General features: G+C 47.1%; 1 protein-coding gene across 1 annotated transcript in view; it reads left to right on the top strand.

Moving 5' to 3' along the window:
• The first annotated feature begins 1001 nt into the window (after positions 1–1001).
• LOC144129294 (glutamate receptor 1-like) overlaps positions 1002–24127 on the top strand; it is a 229833-nt gene continuing 206707 nt past the window's right edge. Inside the window, exon 1 of the mRNA XM_077663318.1 lies at positions 1002–1756. Coding sequence (XP_077519444.1) covers positions 1630–1756 — 127 coding nt within the window. The 5' untranslated portion in view covers positions 1002–1629. The remainder of the gene's footprint in view (positions 1757–24127) is intronic.

The raw sequence follows: 24127 nt of genomic DNA, 5'->3' as shown, positions 1-24127 counted from the left end.
TCTCACAACCGCCGCCACATGGGTCCCTTGCCAACCATACCAAGTGTAATATCGCGCATAGCTTCCAACTCCCGAATATTCAGCAGGTTTTCTCCGTTTTGTCTACTAAGCCCTCAATCTGCTCACTAATCAGTATGTATTAAAACAATCCGTGCAATTGGCCTCTATGCAGCGGAGAACTGGACCGCTCGCGCGCAGCCCTCCTTTTCGCTCACTAGGACACAAAAGTCGAAACAATCCTCAAAATAGCGCCTACCCCGAAACTACAGCAAAAGCGTTGAACCCGAATTACTCATTCTGCCGTACACATAGCGATCGCACTAAACCCTCCCTACATCTTCCTCGTGCTGTGAAACCCGTATCATGACAGCCAAAAAAGAGACACAAGGCCACCAGGGAAACTAACGACAAAAGTTAGCGACACGGTGTGTTGAGAGAGAGGTGAGTAAATTGACCACGTACCCAAGCAGCCGCTGATAAAGAGCAGCAATCTTTGAATGAGCCCACCTCCCCCCTTTACTCTCCTCCTTTCCGCTTCTAGCGGTGTGGAGCCTAAAACTCATTCCCTAGAACACATGCAGGCAGCAGAAACACACGAAGGAAGCGGCTGCGATGCGGGAGCCAGCAGCTCCCAGAGCGCAGCTCACCCACGGAGATAATGCTAACAGCCGCACTCGCGTCGGGTGGAAGACGACGCTCCCACGGCAGGCAAGCGGGGGCGGCGTACGCGAAGAAAGGGAACGGGGAAGCGCCAGCGCACCGGCGCTGGGACGCTCCCGGGACGACGGGGAGGAATGCGCGCATGCTCCGTAGAGGGAAACGAGGAGAAGGGGAAGGGGCAGGCGCGCCGTCGACGGCGCTCCGCATCTCGCTCTCACCTCGGGAGGAGCGCGGCTTAGCCGCCCGGCGCGTAGCACGGTGCAACAGTCGTCGGCGTCGTCGCGAGTAGCGCAGTCGAGCCTGCCGTTTGACCGGCACGCGAGCGTCGGCACCTGTAGTGGGGAAGGGGGGGCTCAGCGCGTCCGCTCCTCTATGCTGCGCTTTTTGTTCTTTTTTTTTTCAGTTGTCGTTTATTCTGTCAGGCATTAGTTTGTGTCGCTTCTTTCCCGTCTCGCCTTTTTTGTTCCAAGTTGAATCTGTACGCAGCAGCTGTAGAATAAGACGGTTCGCTTGCCGTATTTAGGGAAGAAACCAGTATGATGAACGTCCTTGACAAAAAGCGTTAGAAACAGGGAAGCTCGCTCAGGTGTTGTCAGTTTATAATTTTTCTCTCCTATTTCCATTTCTCCTCCCGCTTTTGTTTTTTTGTTCTGCTCTTCTCCGTTTTTGTGGCGCTGATGAAACTTTCTTATCCGAGTAAGCCAGCACAGAAGGCACCCCATGGCATCCGCGTAACAGTAACTATCGTGACTCAACACATCGTAGGCGCGTGCACACGTTAAAAATGGCAGCTGGACTAAAAGCCACGAGTCTTGCCGTGTGCCGAGATCATCCGCAAGACGACCTCTTCGCTGGCCGGTGCTTCAGAAACGGCCTCTCCTTTTCCCCCTGAGGCAGACACCCGCGTTCCAGACTGTGCCTCCGGCGCCAACTTCCAACCAGTACGGACCCGCACCGGCTGCCGCGGAGATGTGGTGGTGCCTGAGGCGGAGCGGGATTCTCGTCAGCGGCTGGTTCCTCTACGCGCTGTTGGTCACGCTGCTTCGCTGGCAGGAAGCGGAAACCGCCAAGGGACTTCCGGACAGGATACCCATCGGTAAGCCGGCCACGCCACTGCGAGCGCTGTCTGAGGACATGGCATCGCGACACTTCCCGCAACGACTCAATCTTCACTGTCAAGCACTTTTCTTTCTCTTTCTAAAGCAGGACTGAACTAGCCTTGAATGAAACTGAAACCCGCTGCTATTTTTTTTTAGCGGCTTCCGCAACTCAACGTACCTCTTTCGAGTGCGTGTTTATATTTAAACTTAAGCGCGGCATGAAATGTAATAGTGTCAAAGTTCTTCAAAGAAAGAATGACGAATCAATCGATGGGAATGTATTTCTGTCTTAGTGTACACGAGGCACAAAAAGTTTGTCCAGGCACTTACAATTCGCATTGAAAGAGGCCAAGGGTGTGATGTCCTACGATGGTGAGAGATTTCAAGTGATGATCATATGGGAAGCTGAGTAGGTGGGGAGCTGAAATGGTATGAAAGGTGCCGCTAGAAAACACATGTCGACAGACATGTAATGCAAAAATTCGCAGATAGAATTCGATGGCTCTTTTTATGTTACGGCGAACTACAGTTTTGCATTTGCATAGCTCTAAATGTAAGATTTCTCATAAAAGAGGGATGCAGCAAAACTTGTATTTAATTCCTACAGGACTTCTGGCTTTCAATTCAAACGGCTGCTCGCGTGTCATTCAGCCTACTTGGTGTCTGTATTAGCCACCGTACAAAATTAGCACTACTGATTTCGGAACTTCGTAAAATTTGCGGAACTCAAATTTTTTCACAAGTCATGCGAACTTGACTCATCGAACTACATGCGTTTCGGAACCCAGTGAGGACACCTGTTGATCCATGACGACAGTTGCGTTGTTTCATTTTCTGGTGAATTTTATATATCTCGTTGCTTTGTGATCGGTAGCACGTTCGTTTATTAACTTTACGCACGGAGCGGGACCAACAAGGCAGAGAGTTGCTTCTTAATTTCTCATTTAATGGAATTGTGTCCGTCGTCACCCAAACGGAGCAACCAGCGAGTTGGAGCGCCACATAAAATATTCATTCATTTCGATCATAAGACTTCAGGCAATGCATGCAGCACGTTGCTGCATGCAGAAATGAATATGTATAATGCAATTACTCCAGATACATCACATAAAACAATAGAATTTGGTTGATTTCAACTGCGTTCACTAATACATTTCGGCAGACAATGACTTATTACGACACAATTCAATAGCACATGGCAATGAAGGTCGGAATCATCAACTGCCAATACGTTCCACATTTTTTATTTGGCGTGGACTCACAAAAATTGGAATCAACATCATCATCAAATATATTTAAAGTTGTCACATATTGTTCTGAAAAAACCTGGCATCAACTCTTCTTGATGCGAAGCGAAATGCACTGCATAGCGGTTGTTTGACATGCACTATATACTACAGATTCAGCAGCTTTACCGCCATTTTTTGGGATATGCTTCTTCTGGCCTAAGAAGCCTGAGCAGCAGAAACCATCCCTTTCACGTGACGTTTTTAGTAAGAGAGTTCTCAGTGTAAGTGCTTTGTAATAGCTCAAAATAGTACTTCGCCTGAGTTTTAAGCATTGTACAAAAACATCCAGCTTCCTAAACAGTCGCTGATGACCCTCAACTATGGCTAGTATTTCTTCCTTTCATTCCCTCCTTCATCCCTTCCCTGAGTGAGGCAGAACGCTGTTTTCTTGTAACCCTTTCCCTCAGGCTCATCATTTCGTGCTACGTATTCAGTACGTTGCGTTTTAAGCAGTGCACACGTTCCAAAAGTGCGCTGTATGTTTGGTGATATAAATGGTCACACCGATACAAAATAAGCAGCAAGCAGCAATAAACTCAGCTGCCTGTGTAATCACAGGCTCCAAAATGATTGCGCTAAGGTAGCTATGCTGTCTTCTAATTTTTGATTCAGTCTTTTCTTAAAAGGACAGAAGTAAGAGCATGCTTCAACTCTCAAAAACTTCTAATTGACAAACGCACCGGAAAGCACTCTCCTATTTTGCTCAAAGCCACGCTTTGTCAGATTTTCTCCCAAAAACTCTGTCATTCCTCCCGGCGAGTGCGGGTCGATCTGATTGGAGACGAAAATGATTACATCGACTCTGCCATATTCGATTTTGCATTATTTCTTTTCGACGGGTCAGCATTTGCACGATTCCCCCCCCCCCCTTTTTTTTTTCACGGCTACTACTAAAACAAAGCTCCGAAAGAACACGTTCTCTTCATTACCTCGACCCAGGCCTCATTCCAATCCTGGCACTAACCATGCGCTCCGGCTTTGCCGGGATTACCACGGCGGGAGATTTTACCCCGAAATCGCACATGAAGTTCAGGTGCCGCGTCGGTGATTGGCCAGCCCGCAAGAGCGAGGTATTCTGGAGAACATTACGGGCCCCACAGCGGCCCTAGGAAGGGCCGAGTTTTTTTGCTTCATTTTGAATAGCGACGTAAACGAAGTAGCTAAAAATTCTGGACATTCTAAATCACACTGAAAACAGCGCGTCATGCCTCGGCACATGAGTATAAGCAAAGAATGGCACTTTTTGGCCTGACGTGAGAAGTCGCCGTAGCTTGTGAACTAATATACTTTTATTTTTTGCATGTAAGGCATACTGCTATCATCAACAGATAATTATTCAATTTTTCTTTAGTTACTATATCCTCCAAAAAGCTCCATCTTCAAAATAAGCATCAAAATAACACTGCATTTTGTAACATAGTGAGCCGAACAGAGTAGCGCTTTTAAATACCGATTACGCCAGTGCAATCCGAAGGGATTGTGTCAAGACTTTTACCTAAAAAAAAAAGGTGAGTGTGATGAAAAACTTACGTACTGACTGCTTCGGCTGCATAAGCAGTTTTAAATAACACAAGATTCCGTGTAAGCCTCGGTAGAATTCTGCTCCGCCCTTAAACAACTTATAAAACGCAGGAATCGGGCTTTCATTGAGCGGTTAATGCTTCAGGCCGTACCATGGGAATTAGCGCTGCTGTTGTGTTGCCAATAAACAAAGTGATCTATAGAGAAAGTCTTCTCCTGTCCCCCCGCACGTCCAGTATTGGACATTTTGGTTTTTATGGTCATTTCTACGGAGCATTTCTTTTTTCTTCAGTCCATGATTCTGGCAGCGTATATTAAAGCCTTTTATCTCCTGGTAAACCTTTTTGTATTTATCTTCTACATTTTCAGGTCTCCTTTGATTATTTTCTGCCACCAATTAGACATGTGTTGTATGCATGGCGAAGGTTCCCTCTTACACATATTCCTTTACAAATTTTAAACTATAGAACGCAAACTTTCAATCGCAGACATTATTTGGGGGAGGAAGCAAACTCATGTTATTGGGGCTATATCCGGTGAACTCCGAATAGTTTATTATGTAAATGCGTCCGAACAACGTCTATCGTAGATGTAACTGATAACAGTGCTTATGTGGTTTTCGTGAGTTTCGGTCCGCGGTGCGGTGTGCCGGAGTGTACCGCCAGAGAACTGAACAGACGCGCGCGCACCGATAGAACACCCCCGTCTGCTGTGAACATACCCATGTATCCACAGTGTTTTCTTCCCAATCAATCTGCACAAGGCGTACTGCTATCTCTATAAGAAACCTTATTCCACCCCAAGAAGCACACGGCCAACACACTCGCAATTCTTGCCCCGGACATTCTAAAAGCATTCGACAATATTAGCCACACCGATATTCTTCTCACCATGGCCACCACGGGCTGTGGGTCACGTATATGGCGCTACATCCAAGCCTTCTTAGCACAACGAACGGCCCGGGTCCAATTCGGCACTATATCATCACATCTATTCTTCATCCCCATCCAGGGCACAAGAGGGTGTTCTCTCCCCCCTCCAATTCAACTCAGCTCTAGCACCACTGGTCAAACAACTCACCTGCACACCTAACCTTCACGTGGCAATATACGCCAACATCACCTTATGGACGACTGAAGACTCCATAGGGGAAGCGCAAGACACTTTACAATTGGCCGTTGATATGATCACCTCGAACCTGACCAATATGTGCCTTAAGTGCTGCCCGCTAAAATCGGAACTGCTCATGATCAGACCACTTTCCTGGGATCCACGCACACACCTACGTATTTACTATGGCCACATTTCACTCGTCAATAGACTCAAGGTGCTTGCACTCAATATACAGGTCACTTTGGAAGCAACCTTTACTCTGCAACTTTTAGACAAGCAAACCAAACAAATCGCAGACCTTATCCACACAGTGACCACACTAAACCACGGCCTGTCGCAGGAGAAACATTTAATATGACAGATGCCCTTATCACCAGCCACTTGTCTTATCACATTCCTTATTACTTGCTCACCAAAACGTAACAAGACAAAGCTCATCTGCTTATTAGAAAGGCGGCCACCTCAGCGTTCCGCCTACCACAATCCGTTAGGCAAATCACTTACTCGCAACGGCCACTTAGACTACGATCTCGGAACTACTCGAAGCCCAACGAAGCAACCAGATACTACGACTAACGCGCAGGGAAAGCGCCCAACAACTCCTATGGCATCCTCACCTAGCCCCCACCACATGCTCACCTGCCCCCAGCTATCAAATCATCCCACCTGACATCCAGAGAAAATTACGCATCAAACCTCTACCCAGAAATATCAACCCCGAGCTACACAAGAGCAGAGGCTAGCCCCGAGCTGAATATTACACCAAACACTGCCGAGGCAGACCAGGAGTCCTATACGTGGACGTGGCTGAAAAGAGAGAGAGAAACGCTTTAATGAAAAAGCAGAGAACTTAGCCGACGTTTAAAATTCCCTGGCATGCCTCTCTGCGTGGGGAAGGGAATTTGGGAAGAAAAGACCGAAGAAGAGCATTGCGGGAAAGGCAAAATTAAGGAAATAAAAAATACGTGACTGAAAACACCCTACCAGGCTATTATACCGCTGTCGCCGCCTACAACGATGGCACCATCGAGGCCGCGGCCACCGTCCACGCCGACAACCCTACAGAGGCTGAGACGCGGCCATCGCCTTGGCGCTCATACACACTACACAAGACCTCAACATCACGGAAATCTGCACCGACTTCCCAGCTTTGTACCGTCACTAGCAGCAAAGCATTATCACACCAACCGCCGGACGCGTTATCGCGTCAGGACACGCGCTTACCCATGAGATAACCATGACGGGGGTTCCTGGCATGCCTCTATCCCTGTTAATCAGCGTGTTCATGCGCTGGCTCGAGAACTAACCACCTGTACCCCCAAGACCGCAGACCCGAAGCTACTCAGGAAACCTCGACGGCTCTACTCCCATACCAACAAATCGCCACTCATTTCGAAACCAGCCGCTTTATCCTCCCACCACCTCACCGTACAATAATTCAAGATGCAGTGAGTACGGTCTGGAGGCGACTGCAGAGCAACTGTTACATCTCGCCTTACCTGCTTCATCGCTACTACCGTACCGTGACCCTCCCACTCTGCTCAACATGTGGGGCGGCGTAGGTCACCCTCATGCACTAACTGGGGGAATGTCCCCAACCATGGCAGTTCCCCCTATACACAATCCATCCCTCTCCTCATGGAAAGCCGCTCTGGAAGCTACTCAGCCAACTGACCAAACATGACCAGTGGACAGAGCTCTGCTTGAGGCCCAGGACCCTGGACTCTTGGACACGTACCAGGCCAATCTTGATGACCTTTTGTTCTTTTCTTAAAAGCAAGTTGTTCCTCCACATCCTCAGTGCATCGCCAATAAGCGAAGTACCAGACCAATATAAATCACTGACGACGAGGGAAACGAAAACCGACTGACGATACGGGTGTGGTCAACTAGCGATGGCGTTCCTTCAAGCCTCCAACGAGCCATTCTCGGGGAAGGCCTGGACGTCATGGACACAGCGCCTTGGGTTCAACTTCGTTGCGAATTCCATCACAGCCGATGAGAAGAAGCGAGCCTTGCTCCTGACTCTGCACGGACCGGAAACATTTGAAACCATCCGCGTACTGGTCGCACAAAAGAGCCCAGAAATGGCATACATCGGGATGGTACGGAACTTGGCTGCGCGTTGTGGCCCACGCCCATCTGAGCCCTACTGTCGCTGCAAATTCCAGAGACGATATTAACAACCAGGCGAGTCCATTGCTCCTTACTTTGCTTCTATAGGATAAGTCGCTGCGCATTGTAGCTTCGGCGTAGGGACACCGTCCGCGCCGAGGGCGACGACAGCCGCCGTAAACAACGCGTTTCCCCTGGATGTCATGCGACGCGGCCGTTCCGTCTGCGGCATACGCAACGAGCTTGTTCAAAGCGTCTGTTTGCTGAAAGAAAAGTTACGTTCCAGAAGGCTTTCACCCTCGCCGAGAGGGCGGAAAGCGCTGCCCTGCAGCAACAGAGCATAACGCTAAAAAGGGAAGCGCAAAAGACAAGCCAGCAGGAATAAGGTGCAAACGAAGAGCGGGCCACTCCGCGCAAGGCGCGCTCCTGCAGATGCGACGACTCGCATGACCTGCGTGAGTGCAAGTTCCAGAGGGCTGCATGCAACTTTTGCAAGAAAAATCGGACATAGAGAGATTCCATCGCAAAGAAAAAGCACCGCAGAAATGCTTCGCATCAATCGGGCCTAAGCGGGCAAGTCATAATTCAAGCATTCAAGCATGGCACAGTCGCCAAAGAGGTCAGCACAAGACCTGAATTCAGTAAGCCTGCAAACATGCCCACAGTTCACGGTGCTGTTACGCGTCAACGGCAAGATGTTGGAGTTCCAACTCGAGCAGCATATTCGATAATCAGCGAGGAAACCTGCGAGCGGAGTTGGCCTACGAGCAGTTGACCGACAGGTGACGTCACAGGCTTCTTCGTCGCAGCTGCCGCGCTGGGGTAGAAGGGAGCCCTTGGAATATTCCAAAGCAGCTCAAGAAAGAGAATTTTCACAGCTAGGAGTGTTTGCACACGTTCTGCCGTGAAGCTGCTCTTCGGGTGAGCATGGGCGCTAACCCTGGGCTGCAGTCCCAGGTTTCCTGTCTAAGAGTATCGCCATATGCGACGTCGTGAACAACGAGAAACACAACACCGGCACTGGAAATCAACGGATGCCGATGTCGTCGGTAACAAACAAAGAATTGGAAGCACACAGGCAGTATGTGCAAGAAGACATCAGAAAGAAACCGGAGAAGAACGGCAGGTACGATTGGATTCAAAAAAATAAATTGGATGCAATAAATAGCAAGCACGTTGCTGACGCAAGTTCGACTCGAAGCGCGTTCAATACAAATAAATCATCATTCTTCCTGTCGGACGCACCTGTCTCTGCTGCGTTCGGCACGAACGCCTCTTCGGATGCCTTCGTCTCGGCGGTGCTCGAACCGTACGCCTGCTCGGACGCATGTCGTATGGAGCGTGAGGCGGAGCACTCTGAATTGCCTAAAGAGGAACTTCGCCGTACCACATGGCGTCAACCGCAGCGAGATGGAGTGTCACTGCACGGTATTCCGCGCTTAGCCATGCTAAACCATCTGCTAAGTTTTTCTCGTCTGTGCACTGTTGTTATCTGGGGTCCCTCTTCATGCAAGCTATGAAGTATCTTCTCTTCCGGCATGTGTATTTTTGCTTTATTCCATGGCTTTTGAAAGCACAGTAGACTTGGTGGTAACTTTTTGCTAATGGTTACTTACTCTTAGAATATAAGTTAAACAAGTGTCTCGACTGCATGCTCAGTGCTCGGACAGTGCTTACCAAGTAAAGATGAAATTTCGAATTCCTAGACTCGGACAACGTCGATGCTTCTGACATTGACACCGGTGGATTGCCCGTGTTGGTTTTACAACTATTGTAAAGGTCGGAGTCAAGCTAAGAACTCCTCCCATAATGTAACAATGTTCTCGCGCTGTTCCTAGCTTTAACCCTTGTTTATAATAAGCGGGCAGCAGCTATGCTATAATTAAAAGAGTCGCTATGTGTGATTCAAAAAGCGAAATACATGATATAGAGGCGATACGTTTAAACTTTAATTACAAACTTTAAGACGCGCACCCGCCACAGCGATAATAAGGAGCAATAGGTAATGAATGCATAACTTTCTCGGGCCCTGCTTTGGCATGATTGATGAAGGTGCCTGTCTTTTACTGATATTGAATGCAGCGGTGGTGCAGGCGAGGATGGTCATTCGTTCGTCCTCATGCTTAAAAGTTTTTGTTAGTGTGCCTTCTTCCGCGAGTGCACATGTACAGGCTGTCTTGTCTGAGCGACGCGGAAACACGAGAATAGTGTGTTGAAAAAGTCCAATACAACACATTTTTGCAACAAAATACAGTATTAGCAGGAACTTGCGAACAAGCGGAGCCTCGCGAGCATCGCATGAGTGCAGCCCCCAGGTGGAGCGTACGTACAACTCTTGTTCAGTTTATAGCGTGTCAGACTTGCAGAAGACAACATAACAAAAACTGCAGCATTGAAGCTTACATCACGCGAGGCAGCGTTCTGCGATCCAGGAAAGTGAAGTTAAATAAAAAATAAAATGGTTTCGCCGGGCGAAACTCCAGAGATAGCTGTTTAGCGGATAAAGCAGCAGCGAACAACGCGCGGTATCCCGTTGTGCCGTGGCGGCTTGCCTGCCTGCCTGCCTCGGGCCTAGCGCAGCGGGGGGTGGCTCGGGCCAGCGGCGGATGCGCGGGAACCCATTCTGTCACGCGCATACGTTAATGGGCGCGCGAGAAATTATCTCTCGCTGCCCATTACGTGCAGCTCGGCAGACTCGAAGTTTTAATCCCGCCAAGATTAGACAAAACCGGCGCACACGCTATGGCGACCTAAGTGTCGCCCCATCGGTCACGCCTGGCGCCGAGCGATGCGCGTAACTCTCTCTCTCTCTCTCTCTGTACATAACTCTGGCCACGTACACTCGTCTAGTTTTGCACGACAGGCAAGCCACGAAATTCTTCGAGGGAAGAGACGTTATGTGCGCGAGTAACATGCAGCCTTGACGATATCGGTGAAGCGTAGCGTTGCCTGATCGGAGTATAGCGCTGGCTGATCGGAGGGCGAATTCGTAAGGCACCTTGCTTACCCTGTCGTTGAGAATCGTGGCTTACCTGAGTACAAGCTGTACCTGTGAATAACTGGAACTTAGCGTCGTAAGGAATAGTCTGGCCCTTCTGGACGCGATACGGCCGCAAACGTCTGAGGCCGTATCTTAACGAAATACAGATCTCTCGTATAGGGGTAGCATTTTAACCGGTACATGACCCTTGAGACCCGGTGCATCAGTTCACTGTTTAAGAGAGTTAATAAAGGCGCACAGACAGGTGGCAATGCAGAGGAGAGTATGAATCCTGCCAAGTCGTTGTTGTTGCCTCTGAAGGAAAGGTACATAAGTCTTTCCTTCGATCATCTCTTCGTCATTTTTATTTTGTATTATTACTGAAGAAGGGAATAACTTTGCAGCCGTATCAACTCGCTCATTTTTCCAGCCTAATCAGATGCATCAACGACAGGTTCTATAACGCGACTACTTCATTATGAGATGCGCCATCTCTACTTTACACAGCAGTGCACAAGTTTTGTTTAGCGACGCGAAAAGCAGGCTACGAATAAACAAATAAATCTAGGACCACCTCTCAGCGAGCAGCGTTGCCCAACGGGAGCTTTGACGGGAGTGGCCGCCGCTGCAGCTTCGTGATGAATCAGCAGGGACCAGAGCATAATAAGCGCCGGCAATTGCTCCACCGGTGCCGCCCTCTGCTGAGCGGCGAGCGAGTTTCGTAATAGCCTGAATGGGAGCAGAGGCCGGTCAAAATAAAAAGCAAACTACGGGCTCGGGAGACACCACAAAGCCCTGGGCTTCAGTGCGCATCTGGAGCAGAGATAGCCGGGAAGCGTGCTTTTGACGAGCTACCGCGAAAATGCGTGAGCATCCTTCTTCAGAAGATCCGCGCTTATGTCGACTGCGGGTTGTGGCCGCCAGGGTTTTTATAAATTCGGCGCATGAAACTGCGTAGACCAATCCTCATTCAAATTCAACGGCGCCTAGAAAGTTCTTGTTTCGTCTTGCAGACCCAAGAGTGGCTTTTGCTTACGTGGGTGCTGGATTCCTCTCTGCAAAACTACCGCTTTACGTGAGCGGCCGTATGCTTTGAATGCGAAGCGTTTCAACGAGACGGTTTCCTCACCATCACCACTCACAGCAGCGATCGAGATACGTGCATGTTTCTTCTATCCGCTCAGGGCTCAGGAGGCGGCCCTTGACACAGAAACTGGTCTCGGATATTTCGAATTCTTTCTTCGTTCATTCAGGCAAAGATGGTGACAGGGGAATCTTCGGACTTTCTCAAAGTAAGGGTGCACACAGCGCTAAACATAGAAATTTGAATACGATCCGTTGCTTCACTCCCGGGGCAATCAATCAATTTCATTTTTCACAAAAGGATACATAACTGGAGAGATTCAAGGGCTGTTTGCAACAGCTCAATTGACTGGGGCCCAAATGTTCCTGAGCAACTGGTATTGTATGGACACCGAGTGGATAGTGTACCTCTAGGTGACATCGTTGTCACCTCTGCCTCCCCTATACAACTATTGAGCGGGAGCACGAATTACAGCAGTCCGCAAGCAGCCAGTAGTAAGGGCTCTAAAGCAAGCATGAGGAACGGTACCGTCTTTAATAATACTGCAGCACATACCTCCGAGTATTATTGGCATCCTCATTCAGTTCTCAGTAACGCACTGATCACATCAGACTCAGTGAATCACCAAGTATCACCCGTGGCGGTGGCTCAGTGGCTTTGGACTTGGGCTGCCGACCTCAAGTTAGCGGGTTCGATCCCGGTCTTGCCAACAGTACTTTTATGGAGGCGAAATACATAAACGACCATGTGTTGTGCGATGTCAACTCACATTAATAAACTCTAGGTGGTCTAAATTATCCCAAAGCCCTCCACTACAACGTCCCTCATACACAATGTCTCTTCGGGACGGTGAGGATAGACATCAGTTGGACGGTATCGATAGGGTAAGGCAATCTAATCCTAAAGAGAACGCTCAAACCAGAAACGGAGCTTTTATGCGTTGTTGAAGACCTAAAAGCGAAACACAGCTGCCGGCCAGTTTCGCAAGTGAAATGCGTGTGCCGAAACACAATTTTATGCCCGTATTCCAGAGGCTATGCAAAAACGGCATTCAATCATCCCAATAATTAGAGTATGTTTTCCTCCGCGTCCCTTTAATCTCCAAATATAATAAATTAACCGCCAAAATTAAGGCTTGCTGTCGTATGCCGCGGTGTTTAATAAAACTGAAAGCATTACGATCTGCAGTTTCTGATGATAGTGCCGTCTTTGAACCTCTGTCTGTGAAGGCACCCCCAGTGGCAGCTGTGAGTGGGCTATTAATGTTGTGCTTACCGCTCGAATCTCCATAAAAAAGTCTCACAAACATCCTATTACACTGGAAAGCCCTAAAATACGACCTTGCAGCATTGCCATAAAACTTTAGCTCAGCTTTTTTTGTATTGTTCTTTCTTTCATATTGAGAATTCCTGGAGACGACTTCAGGCGATTCTGCGAAAGGAAAAAAATAGTTTAAACAAGCATTGGTTTTACAGAAAACGTACAGGTATTTCTGCCGCAAAAATGATCTACTTTGTTACTCCCTGTATCAGATTTTCGACAGAGTGCCCCAAGGACACCGGATAGAAAATACACCCATGAGACTGGAGTGAACATATTTCAAACTCTGCTGCAGTGCTACTAAAGAGCGAGAAGGGAGTAAGGTGAAGCCACATGAGAGAGGAAAACTCCAAGAGTTAAAACAAACACAAGGCTGTGAATTCGCTAAAATAAAGCGAAGACAAACACATATAGAAGAGACACGTCCAAGAGAAAAAAAAGTGGATCTATTCCCCTGCAGCGCTAATGCAGGACGTAGGGATATATTTGGAGACACTGTGTAGGAAAAAAAGGAACAAAATACAAACAAAATTATATGAGAAACACGTAAAAGCGGAATGGATCGAAGGATGAGAATAGCCCTTCGCAATGGCTGACGTGACCAAAGTTGTAATTCGAGCCACGAGTGCCGCTCTCTATAGCCGGACCTTGTTTCTCATGTTTCGGCGAACATTCGGTTCAAAGCTGTCGTTACTGGACGCCCTCGTCCTTACTCGAGCGGCCGTGGACTTGCCCGTCGCTTTTGCTGCGAACGAATTCTTCGCAACCACTGTCGCAAACGCGAATTGAAGTAAAGAACCTTTCGACAGATGTTTCTTCGATTTCGTATACAACCCGCCAGTAAAATCGTATGGCGCCAAGGTTCATTGGGAGGAAGCGCAGGGTAGAACCCAGCAGGTTTTTAACGCGGCACCAAGAACGATTTTTCAGTGTGAATTGCGCAGTACTGCTGCACGCTGTCCGAGAGATAAAAGAGACAGACTAAGTCAAGCGAGCGAAAAAAAAATTCAGTGGGCATTCAATTACTTGAAAGCAAAAGCTTGCCTTTTTTTGTCACTTTTGTTCTACAGCACCCTCACACTTGCATGCGTGGCTCATTTAAGCGGTAGCCGCTATATGTGACACAGATCAGGTGTTCAGGAAAGAACTGGAAGTGTTTACCTAAGTACTGAACTGAAAGTTATTTTTCTCGGTGAACTTTTGCTATGCTCGACAGGAGTGAAGCAGCAAAGCAGAGAGAACGCTTGGCAGTTCATTGTGATGAAGACAGCGTTATGTTTTAATAAATGAAGCTCTTCCTACATTTATTATACGCTCGCCGTTTATTCCGGAATATTTCCCCAAAAGTGCGCGCATACTGAAGTGTACTTTACTGCGGCTTCCCCTACCCGTCTTCATCCAAGAATATTTTGGTTTCACGGGAGTTCATACAGGTGCTATACCAAGAAAAAAATAAAAAGACGCAAAAAAACAAATATGCAAGGAAGCTTCCAGGAACGAAAGCTATAAGTATAATCTAAGCATGCCACCTTCTGGCTACGTAAGCTGCAATTACGCCCGCGTCAGTGCTAGAGTGATATTAATGGCCGACATCCGCAGAGCATCGCTAAGCAAGCCATGTGCGCCTGAGCGTCGCTGCCGCCAGGAATGTTGGCCGCTGGAGCTGACTTAAGCGCGACGGAGGCCTGACTTAGGGAATAATTCATGATATCAAGAGGCTGATTCATGATGCTAATGTCCCTAAAAGCACTTCGCTGAATTTCTGAATGTTAAGAGTCACAACTGGTTAAGTTATAATATTTTAAAAATTAAGAGTCCTTCCCGCTGCGCTGGTAAAAGGATGCCAGCGATCCGAGTTTCCTGAATCGACAACGGCAGAGAGTTAATACACAAAAGTGCTCGCAGAGGGACGCCCACTTGCAGGCTTACGGGGGTTACCGACATTTCTGCATACGCATCTACGTTTAATGTCACTAATGTGCGAGGCGTACAGGCGCATGCGCAAGAACTCACAAGCGTCTTTTGAACGAACCCGGTAACGCTGATTTCCATATTCATGTTTATCATGTGGAGTGCAGCGACCGGCTTTACTAAGCAAAGCGCATAATCTTCCACCACGTTCGCCATGATGTCAACCAACCAATTGCAGACAAAACCATGTAATTAAGATAAATTAATGCTCGCATTAACGCAGGACGCTTCAGAAACTAGCAAAAAGCAAGAAATGCAATAGTAGCGGCATAAGCTAACCAGTTAGTGAAGAAAATTTATTGGTGCTTCCAGCGATACCTGTTCGTACCTGTTGGTAGCCCAAGGACCCCCGACCAGCCAATGGCTTCGGCCGATTCTCGTCAGCCTGGCAGCCTGACAATGCAGGAAGTGGCAGATGAAAGGGGGTAGTTCCTTCCATGCATTGTCGGGGTAGTACCCTGTCTGCATTGTCACGCCAAGCCTTGCATTGTCATGCTACTCACGTTATAGTCGAATACAACTCCAGAACGAGGTGGCGAATGTCCCTCAAAGGAGACCCTCCAGCAAATGGGGTTTTCCGGTTGTCGTGAAGTCGCTTGTAATCGCTCTAAAATAATGATTATTCACGTTGCACCTGAGAGCCCCGCGAGTGCAAGGATATGAATCACGAGGTCATGAGAGTCGGTAGACGTCATTCACTGCAGGGCCTTCTTTGAGGGGCATTCATCACTTGGTTCTTGTGATGTATCCGACAAAAGCACGTTAATGACAATCGGCCGGCGCCACTGGCTTAACTGGCGTCCCTTGACGGGGAAAAGTTACTTTCTTCTAGACGTACACCCGACTATAGACTTTCCAATAAGGGCTCCTTGGGCGTCGCCACATTGCTCGCTGGGCTGTTGTGTGCACCCTTCGCTAGCGCGGTGGAAGCGCCAACGGAAACTGCTTGCAACAGCTCAAAGAAGGGGCATTTCGACATTCACCTCGGTCGATGGAAAGGTCCAATAGTCACCTGTTAGAGAGAGCTTCTTTTGAAGGTAAATGCTTTCATTTCTCGGCACGTTAAGCTCTAACGCATTTTTTATTTAGTTGGCCGCTTGGTGCTTACGTTATGCGGCGGCCAAAAACAATAATAAATATGAAATTGTCAGGCCATTGCATCAAGATTTACCGACAGCTGCCCGTGGTTGGCGCTGCCCCTTTGAAATCCCGCCAGTGTGTACCTTTCATAACTGCTTAACATGTAATTTATAAGCCCACCGATACCTGCGAAGAAAACGACAAACAAATTGTATTGCGTGGAGAAGACTGTTCAGATTTGTGCCCTGTTGCATTTTTCTACTCCCTGGCTACGCTACGATTTGTTCTCGCACTTTGTTATAGCCAGAGTTTCTTTTCCCACTGGAAGAATTATTTTGTGTTTGTCTTCCAATAACTATAGTTACTCTAACAACTCAGCCAAGGCTGGAGTCATGAGAGAATCCTAAAGATTCTTAATGGCATTTCGGAGCGCAAGAACATTAAAATCGAGCACCAAAGAGTTGCCTTTAAAATTTAACAGCTGTTTCTTTATTTTTCATTTTATTTTATTTTTTGCGGTGGAAAACCCAGTTCTGTTTTCCGCAAGGGAGACATTATTCATAATTTTGTTCCTTGATTCGCATGCGAGAATGCCTGTCAGTATTACTGACGACGCTAGCGTTACTCGGGAATCATTATGTCCGAGTATCAGATATGCGGATCAAAAAAGCCATAAGCACACCAGAAGCAGCCCAGCAGCACGGACGCAGACAATAAATTTGGCCCCACTTCCTAGCGTCAAGAGCGCTTACCCCGCGCGCTCTATTTTTCTTGATACGTTCTTCTGAGTATATTATTTTTTCGCAATTCTGGAACCGCTGAGCGTTTAGCGCGAAGACATTTTGCAAGCTCTGGAGCCCCGCATTCTGTACTCAGAAATTTTCTACATGCATCTGCTGTCTGGGGGCACGCTACAGGGTTATAAGAAAAAAGTATCAAGCATTTTGTTTATATACTAGCATGGCGCATTTTCACACGCCTGCAGGCAGCGCTCAAGAGCCCCCAAAAACCAAATTTTAAGATAATTAAGAATATGACGTTCTGACGCACCTTATTCACGTCAAAACGTTCGTATAACACTATATTCTAGTGCAGTAAACCGCTTTTAATTTCGCTTCTTTTCAAGAATTTTTTTTATTTCACACCACATCGGCATCTGATCTCATGAGATAACTTTATTGCATTAAATACTTCCAGTTTGTCGGTATTAGATATAAGGGTTCGGTACAGTATAAACTAACTTATGTACAAAAGTGCTGTCAGTTCAATATGGTTGCAGTGATGGCCTGTGGAAGGCCGTTCCACTCTATTGCTGAGCGAGGAAAAAATTACGCTGCAATCGTGGTAGTATGAGTACGTGGACGAGCAGCATGAGAAGGACGACCAATGCAGATTTAGGGGGGATGCAGAGTGCCATATGAAATGAGCTGTAAAAAATATACGAAACAAGCACACACTTGTGATGCGACGATGACAAGCAAGGGTTGTTGGACCGAACTTTCCTTTCAAAGATGGTATGCTGCATTGTATGAATAGCATGAATAAATTTATCTAGTGGCTTGATTCTGTAGGGGCTCTAGTGAATTTATGAGAAATATTTGGTTAGGAATCCAGATGGGGGATGCTTATTCTAGTTTTGTTCGACCCAGGGGCCTGTATGCGAGAAGATTCGCGCCTGGCGGTGCGTGGCGCAAATGACGTTTTAAGAAACCAAGCGTTCTGTTTGCTGATGATACGATGACAGTGACATGCGCATTCCAGGTTGCATCTTCGGACAGGGTTGCGCCTCCACGTTTATAAGAACATAAGGGAATAAAAGGGGTTTGCTTCCGCGGCGAAATGACACTTGTTTGCATTTAGCGGGGTTGAATTTCATGAGCCATTGGCTGCCCGAGTCTTGCGCACAGATTAGGTCGTTTTGAAAAGCTATCTGATCAGAAAAGTAGGCAACGCAGTCACCGGCAAACATGCGGATGTTAGAGCAACCCTGCTTGGGTAAGCCATTGATACATATCAAAAACAGGAGGGGACTAAGCACTCACTAAGCACAGAAGGGGACTAGGCCAACTTGCCGCAGCTAACCAAGCGTAATCGAGGTTCCCGACTAAAATGAAGGTATCAGATTGTAAATAGATACTAAAACATGAACACCTCTGATATAGTTACATTTTCTTCCGGATGTGCCATCAGTAGTAGGCATCTACTAACTATGACATCATTCCGTGTAAAAAATAACTTTTTAAATATTCTTTTTTTCCCCAGGACAGTAACTGACTGGAATAACTGAAATGATGCAATAGTGACTCACCCTTCCTTTTCTTTGTTTACCGCCAGTCTCTGCTGACGACGCAAAAGCTCAGATATGCCTTTTTTTGCTTTTTTGCTGTGCATTTTTTTACCTATATTGCAGTGCATTGTGTTGAAAAATGGTTTGGTTGATGGTTTATGGGGGTTTAACGTCCCAAAGCGACTCAGGCTATGAGAGGCGCCGTAGTGAAGGGCTCCGGAAATTTCGACCACCTGGGGTTCTTTAACGTGCACTGACATCGCACAGCACACGAGCCTCAAGAATTTCGCCTCCATCGAAATTCGACCGCCGCGGCCGGGATCGAACCCGCATCTTTCGGGCCAGCAGCCGAGCGCCATAACCACTCAGCCACCGCGGCGGCTTTTGAAAAATGACGTTTGACCTGGCACTGTACTTTTTCTTTAATTTGCTTTTGCTTGCGATTATTTTTGTGCTGTGTTATATTCTCACCATGCCGAAATCTCTCTTGGATTGCAGCATCTGTAAAATAATAAATAAATTGAGGAACGCCTGTTGTTACTGGGAGGGCACGGGAGGCTTGGTTATTAACGTAGGCGAACTGGGAACGGTGTGCTTAAGATTCTTTCATCCATCCTAGTACATTTGGGCGCAAATTTAACTGGGAAAGTTTTAAGTAGTAAACTTTTGTGAGGCACTTTGTCGAAAGGTTTAGCGAAGCCCGGAAATATTGCGTCAGTTTGAACGTTACGATCAATATGCATATGCAGATCATGAAGTGAAATGGTTAATCGAGTTTCGCAGGACAAGCCCTTACGAAATACGTGCTGCTGAGAGGGATGGAAAGAATAGTTCAAATGAAGAAAGTTGATTATGTGAGAAGAAATGACATGTTCTGTGGTCTTGCATGCTACACTAGTAAACGAAATTGGTCGATAGTTACGAGCCGATCCTTCGTTACTGGATTTGAAGACTGGAACGGCCTTTCCAATTTTACACTCGTTGGGTGTGTTACCTGTGTGAAGTGAAGATGGCAGCTTCATATTTTCGAGAAAGCAGGCGATTCCATATGCAGAAAATGTGGTCGAAGGCATCAGAGGTATCAGATAGCTAGGTATGACAGATGGTATCGTGTCAGCTTCTGTAGTGAAAATCGATGTGAAGGCAGTGTCACGTATGTCTTCACACTCAACCTCGCTGGCAACTTGTCCAACTGAGTTAGTAAGATTGACTGTGTGCGTCTTTTGAGAGTTTAGTACTTAGAATTCTCTCGGATGAATAATTAAGATTTTCTGCAAGTATGTTCTAAAAACAGTGTGTTTAGCGTTCCGAATGAATTCCAAATATGTGTCTTCAGCGGCATAATAGCTGTTCCATGCGCATGCACTTGGGTTTACTTTCACTGCGAAGAGCCGCTTCTTGTTTTCGAGCGTTTTCAAACGCTTTGGGAACCATGGCTTATGACGTTTGGCACAAAATGTTGTGGTGGTAATGAATTCGGTCATTAGTACTGCCATTTAATTTTGAAAGTTAGCCAGTTACCTTCAACAGGTCGGTTGTGAAAGCCCATTTCCAACATTAAAAACAAAGGTCTGCAGTTGGTTACTGATAGCTTCTAAATTACCTCAGTCGCACAAGCGAATCGTTTTATGGTGCGTTTGGCATGACTCCAGTGGGGAGGGGGGGGCAAAGGTGGAAGTGGCATGACATGACTTTATGATCACAAATATCGCGGAGATAAGCAAGAGATGAAAGGATTTCAGAGTGATTAGTTAGTGTTAAGTCCAAAATGTTAGAATACTGACGTGCGACGCGTGTCGGTGCTGTTACTAATTGAAAATGAATATGAAAATTGGTTTTGGGGGGAAACGAAATGGCGCAGTATCTGTCTCACATATAGGCGGACACCTGAACCGCGCCGTAATAACAGAAGGGATAGAGCAGAGAGTGAAAGAAGGTGCCGTAGTTCAGGCCTCCGGAATAATTTTGACAACCTGGGGATCTTTAACGTGCACTGACATAGCACAGCGCACGGGCGCCTTTGCGTTTCGCCTCCATCGATACTAATTGGGGGTGATCGAAATTCAGGCACACATCAATAAAGTTCGTTCCTTCTGCATTGCTTGCTGATGTTTCGTTCTGCCAGTTAATAGCGGGGTAATTGAAATCGCCAAATAGAAGAATGTGGGCATTCCTGTATTATTAAGTTGATCTAAGCAGTAGCTGCTACGCGAGAACGTTGGGGTGTTGGGGGGTCGATAGCAGACATCTAGAATGATTTGTAGAGGCGCGGAATGGCAGATACCCACAGTATTTCAAGCTGCCAAATGATGTTACTGACAGAACAGGGCAACTGTTGGTTAGTGGCAATAAGAACGCCTCCGCCTCGGGAGCGCTTGCGGTATTTGGAAAGGCGTTAATATTTGGCAAGTCAGCCGGAAGTTTAGAATCGGTGACGCCATTTGTTAGCCATGTTTCACTTAGTATAGGTATGTTACTTGAGGGTGAGGAAACAAGTTGGAAACATGTTCGCGCTGGGGAGAAAGCTTCGTATATTTTTAAAGATTATGGAAAATGAAAGATCTGGAAGCTTATCGCGAGGAATATTGCAAGGACGATTAGTTTCATGATGAAGAGTCAATTGCTATGAGTTTTCCTGTACTGACTGCGATTATTCATCGAATGCATACCGCTTCGAGACAATATGCAATGTTTTACACCGCGAAGAAAATGCTTTCGATTTGGTTCGAGCGAACGCAACGAGCTGCTTCTGAGCAGCACGATCAAAGCGTGAAAAGTCCTCCTGAATGCAGTAATCTGTATTCTTTAACATAGGGCCTTTAGAAAGAATTAGCTCCTATGTTTTAAAGAATGCAAAATTGACTGTTACGGGGCGAAGGCGCCCGGCTGAGTGACGTCCAATACGGGTCAATTGTAATTTGAGGGTTTCACATCAGTGGCGGAGGACTGTTTCTTCGGATTGGGTGTTTGTTTCTGGCGGATTTTCGTTTGTAAGGTTATAGAAAATTATGTTGTTGCATCGCGAGCGGTTCTCGGCATCGCCATGCGCTCTTCCATTTCAGAGATCCGACTGGTTGTTTCTGTGCGGCTAGTGCTTACTGCGTCTGGGCCGGTTCGTAGGGCTACCAGGTCTTGATGGTGCGTGCGTTTCAAGGTCAGCTACTATCTTACTGAGGTCATAAATAGTTTTTACGATAGATTTCAGCTGATTTTTCAGGCCGTGTACCTCACTGATTAGCTGTGACTGACCGGCAGACAGCTTTTGCAGTTCTACGGGTACTTGGTCCGAGCCTGGTTCTTATTCAATGTCCCCGGCCATCAATGACAGCGAACGAATGACGGCAGCTGTCTCAACGGCAATAAAAAGGGAACACTGTGAGTTCGGCAAGTGCTGGTGAAAGCAGCTGCTAGATTTTTCGGTAAAAAGCTAGTACGGTTGACTGACCCGCATGGTGAAGATCATCTGGTTGCATGACCGCATCGTGGTACAGCTAGCGAGCCCACAGGGTGCCGTACACGGGTGACACAGCTTTACAGAAAGCGCGTAAGTCGCCGTCTATGCTGATGGGTCGGGCCAAAGAAGATTTGAAACCCTAAACTAGGCCCGCGGAAAAAATTAAAAGCCTTGGCGTAAGTTTAGATAAGCAACTATTCATTGTAGTCGAACCGCTGGTAAATACATTCCCTTTTATTTGTTGGCACATCTTCTTATCAGCCATAGCCAAATTGTAGCTCTAGATTTCACGGTGTTCGCCAAACTTCAACGAATCGAGAAACAGAATGAGCACAAAACATTTGGCTATTATTTTTTGAACAGTCGAAGTTCTTTCGAAAATACCAAAAAATTATATGGAAAGCGCGGAGCTTGGGTCGAGAATTCTCGCAGCGATCCATATTATGACGATAATCTCCGGTGGTCTGTAAAAGAGGCTTATTTGCTGCACCCATAAAGTTTCTTTTTCTTTCAGTAGTTTTTTTTTTGCGAAGATTGTCGAAGCATAGGCAGCTGAGAACGCGTCTTCTAAAAACATGGAGCGTCTGCATCCAAAATGCGCCACGATTTCTGCAGAACAATCAGCGAAGCGTTGCGTGCCGACGCGCGTCGCAGCAAAACGATCTCGAAAAATCCCACGCCCCACGAGATTACCGAGAGTGCGTCACGAGAATACCTCGCGCATTTCGCGGAAGCGTGGGTGCGCCCGAGAAACGCGTTGAATAGAGAATCACGCCCCGTCCACTCTATGCCCAGCTTCGCCAAGTTCTTGTCTCTATTCGAGGAGCTCACTGCCCCGCTGCAGCCTTCAATTGCCGCCCGAGAAAAGGCGCAGAAAAGCGAGTACAAAGTGCGCAGGGCTTTGCAATGGCCGCGGACGAAATTGGCTGAGAATCCAAGCTCAGGGGTGCCTTCTAAACAAATGTAAGTGCAGGCTGAATGAGCATGCATGAGGCTCGGAGCAGTACCTTAGGCACGCTGAACCCAAGCATGCTGCTGCAGCTAGTTTCTTTTTTGTTGTAAGGGGCACACCGGCCCACTGGTTTGCCGCGCCCTACGCAGCGCAACGTAATCATGACTCGGACGGCTTAAACTCGTAAAAATTGGAAAGAGAAGTCGGAAGAACTAGGTCATGGAGCTGATGTTCCTTTGTCGGCAACTGAAGCTGGTGCGACAAGATGCGTCACACTGCCCTACGACGGGTTAAAAAGCTACTAGATTCATACTTAAGGTCCTTCATCAGCATCATTACCATCAGCTTGACTACGCCCACTGCAAAACAAAGGCACCTTCCGTCAGCCTCCATTTAACCCTCTCCTGAGCCAACTGTGGCGATTTTATCCCCACAAACTAATCTCATTTGCCCACCTATCTTTCTGCCTCTTCTTGGAATCCATTCCGTTACTCTTAAGGACCATCGGTTATGCTGCCTTCATCTTACATGCCCTGCCCAAGACCATTTTTTTTTCATTTCGACTATCATGTCATAAACCCGCGTTTGTTCCCTCACCCACTCTGCCCGCTTCCGGTCTATTAAAGTTACACCCATCATTTTTTTTCCACAGCCCGCTGCGTTGTCCTTAACTTAAGCTGAACCCTTTTCATTAGCCTCCACGTTTCTGCCCCATAGCTGAGTACCGGTAAGATGCAGCTGTTTCATGCTTTTCTCTTGAGGGATATTTGGTAAACTGCCATTTCTGATCTTAGAGAAACTGACCAATGCGCTCCACTTCATTCTTATTCTTCCAGTTATTTCACTCTCACGTTACGAATCTGTGGTCATCGCCTGTCCTTAATGCGCGTATTCCCTCCCTCCCTGCATCTTTCTGCCAAACATACACTGCTGTCTCGTTACGAGGGAGCTCAACAATATTTACGACAACCGTTATGCTCTGCCTGTCTAAGTCGATGATCATGCTTTGCGATTCGTCCCATGAGTCACTTAGCAAAGCAAATGTCATCAGCGAATCGTAGATTACCGTGGTATTCTCTATTCACTCTTAAAATCAACGGTTACTAATTCAGGCCTGTGAATACCTCCATTAAGTAGGCGGTAAATAGCAGTGACGAGATTCTGACGCCCTATCTGACACCGTTACCTGTTGCAATTTTAT

This window comes from Amblyomma americanum, chromosome 4, assembly GCF_052857255.1.
Source record: "Amblyomma americanum isolate KBUSLIRL-KWMA chromosome 4, ASM5285725v1, whole genome shotgun sequence".
NCBI classification, from domain to species: Eukaryota; Metazoa; Arthropoda; class Arachnida; order Ixodida; family Ixodidae; genus Amblyomma; species Amblyomma americanum.
Note: the sequence above shows the minus strand (reverse complement) of the source record. Positions and strands in the feature narration are given on the sequence as shown.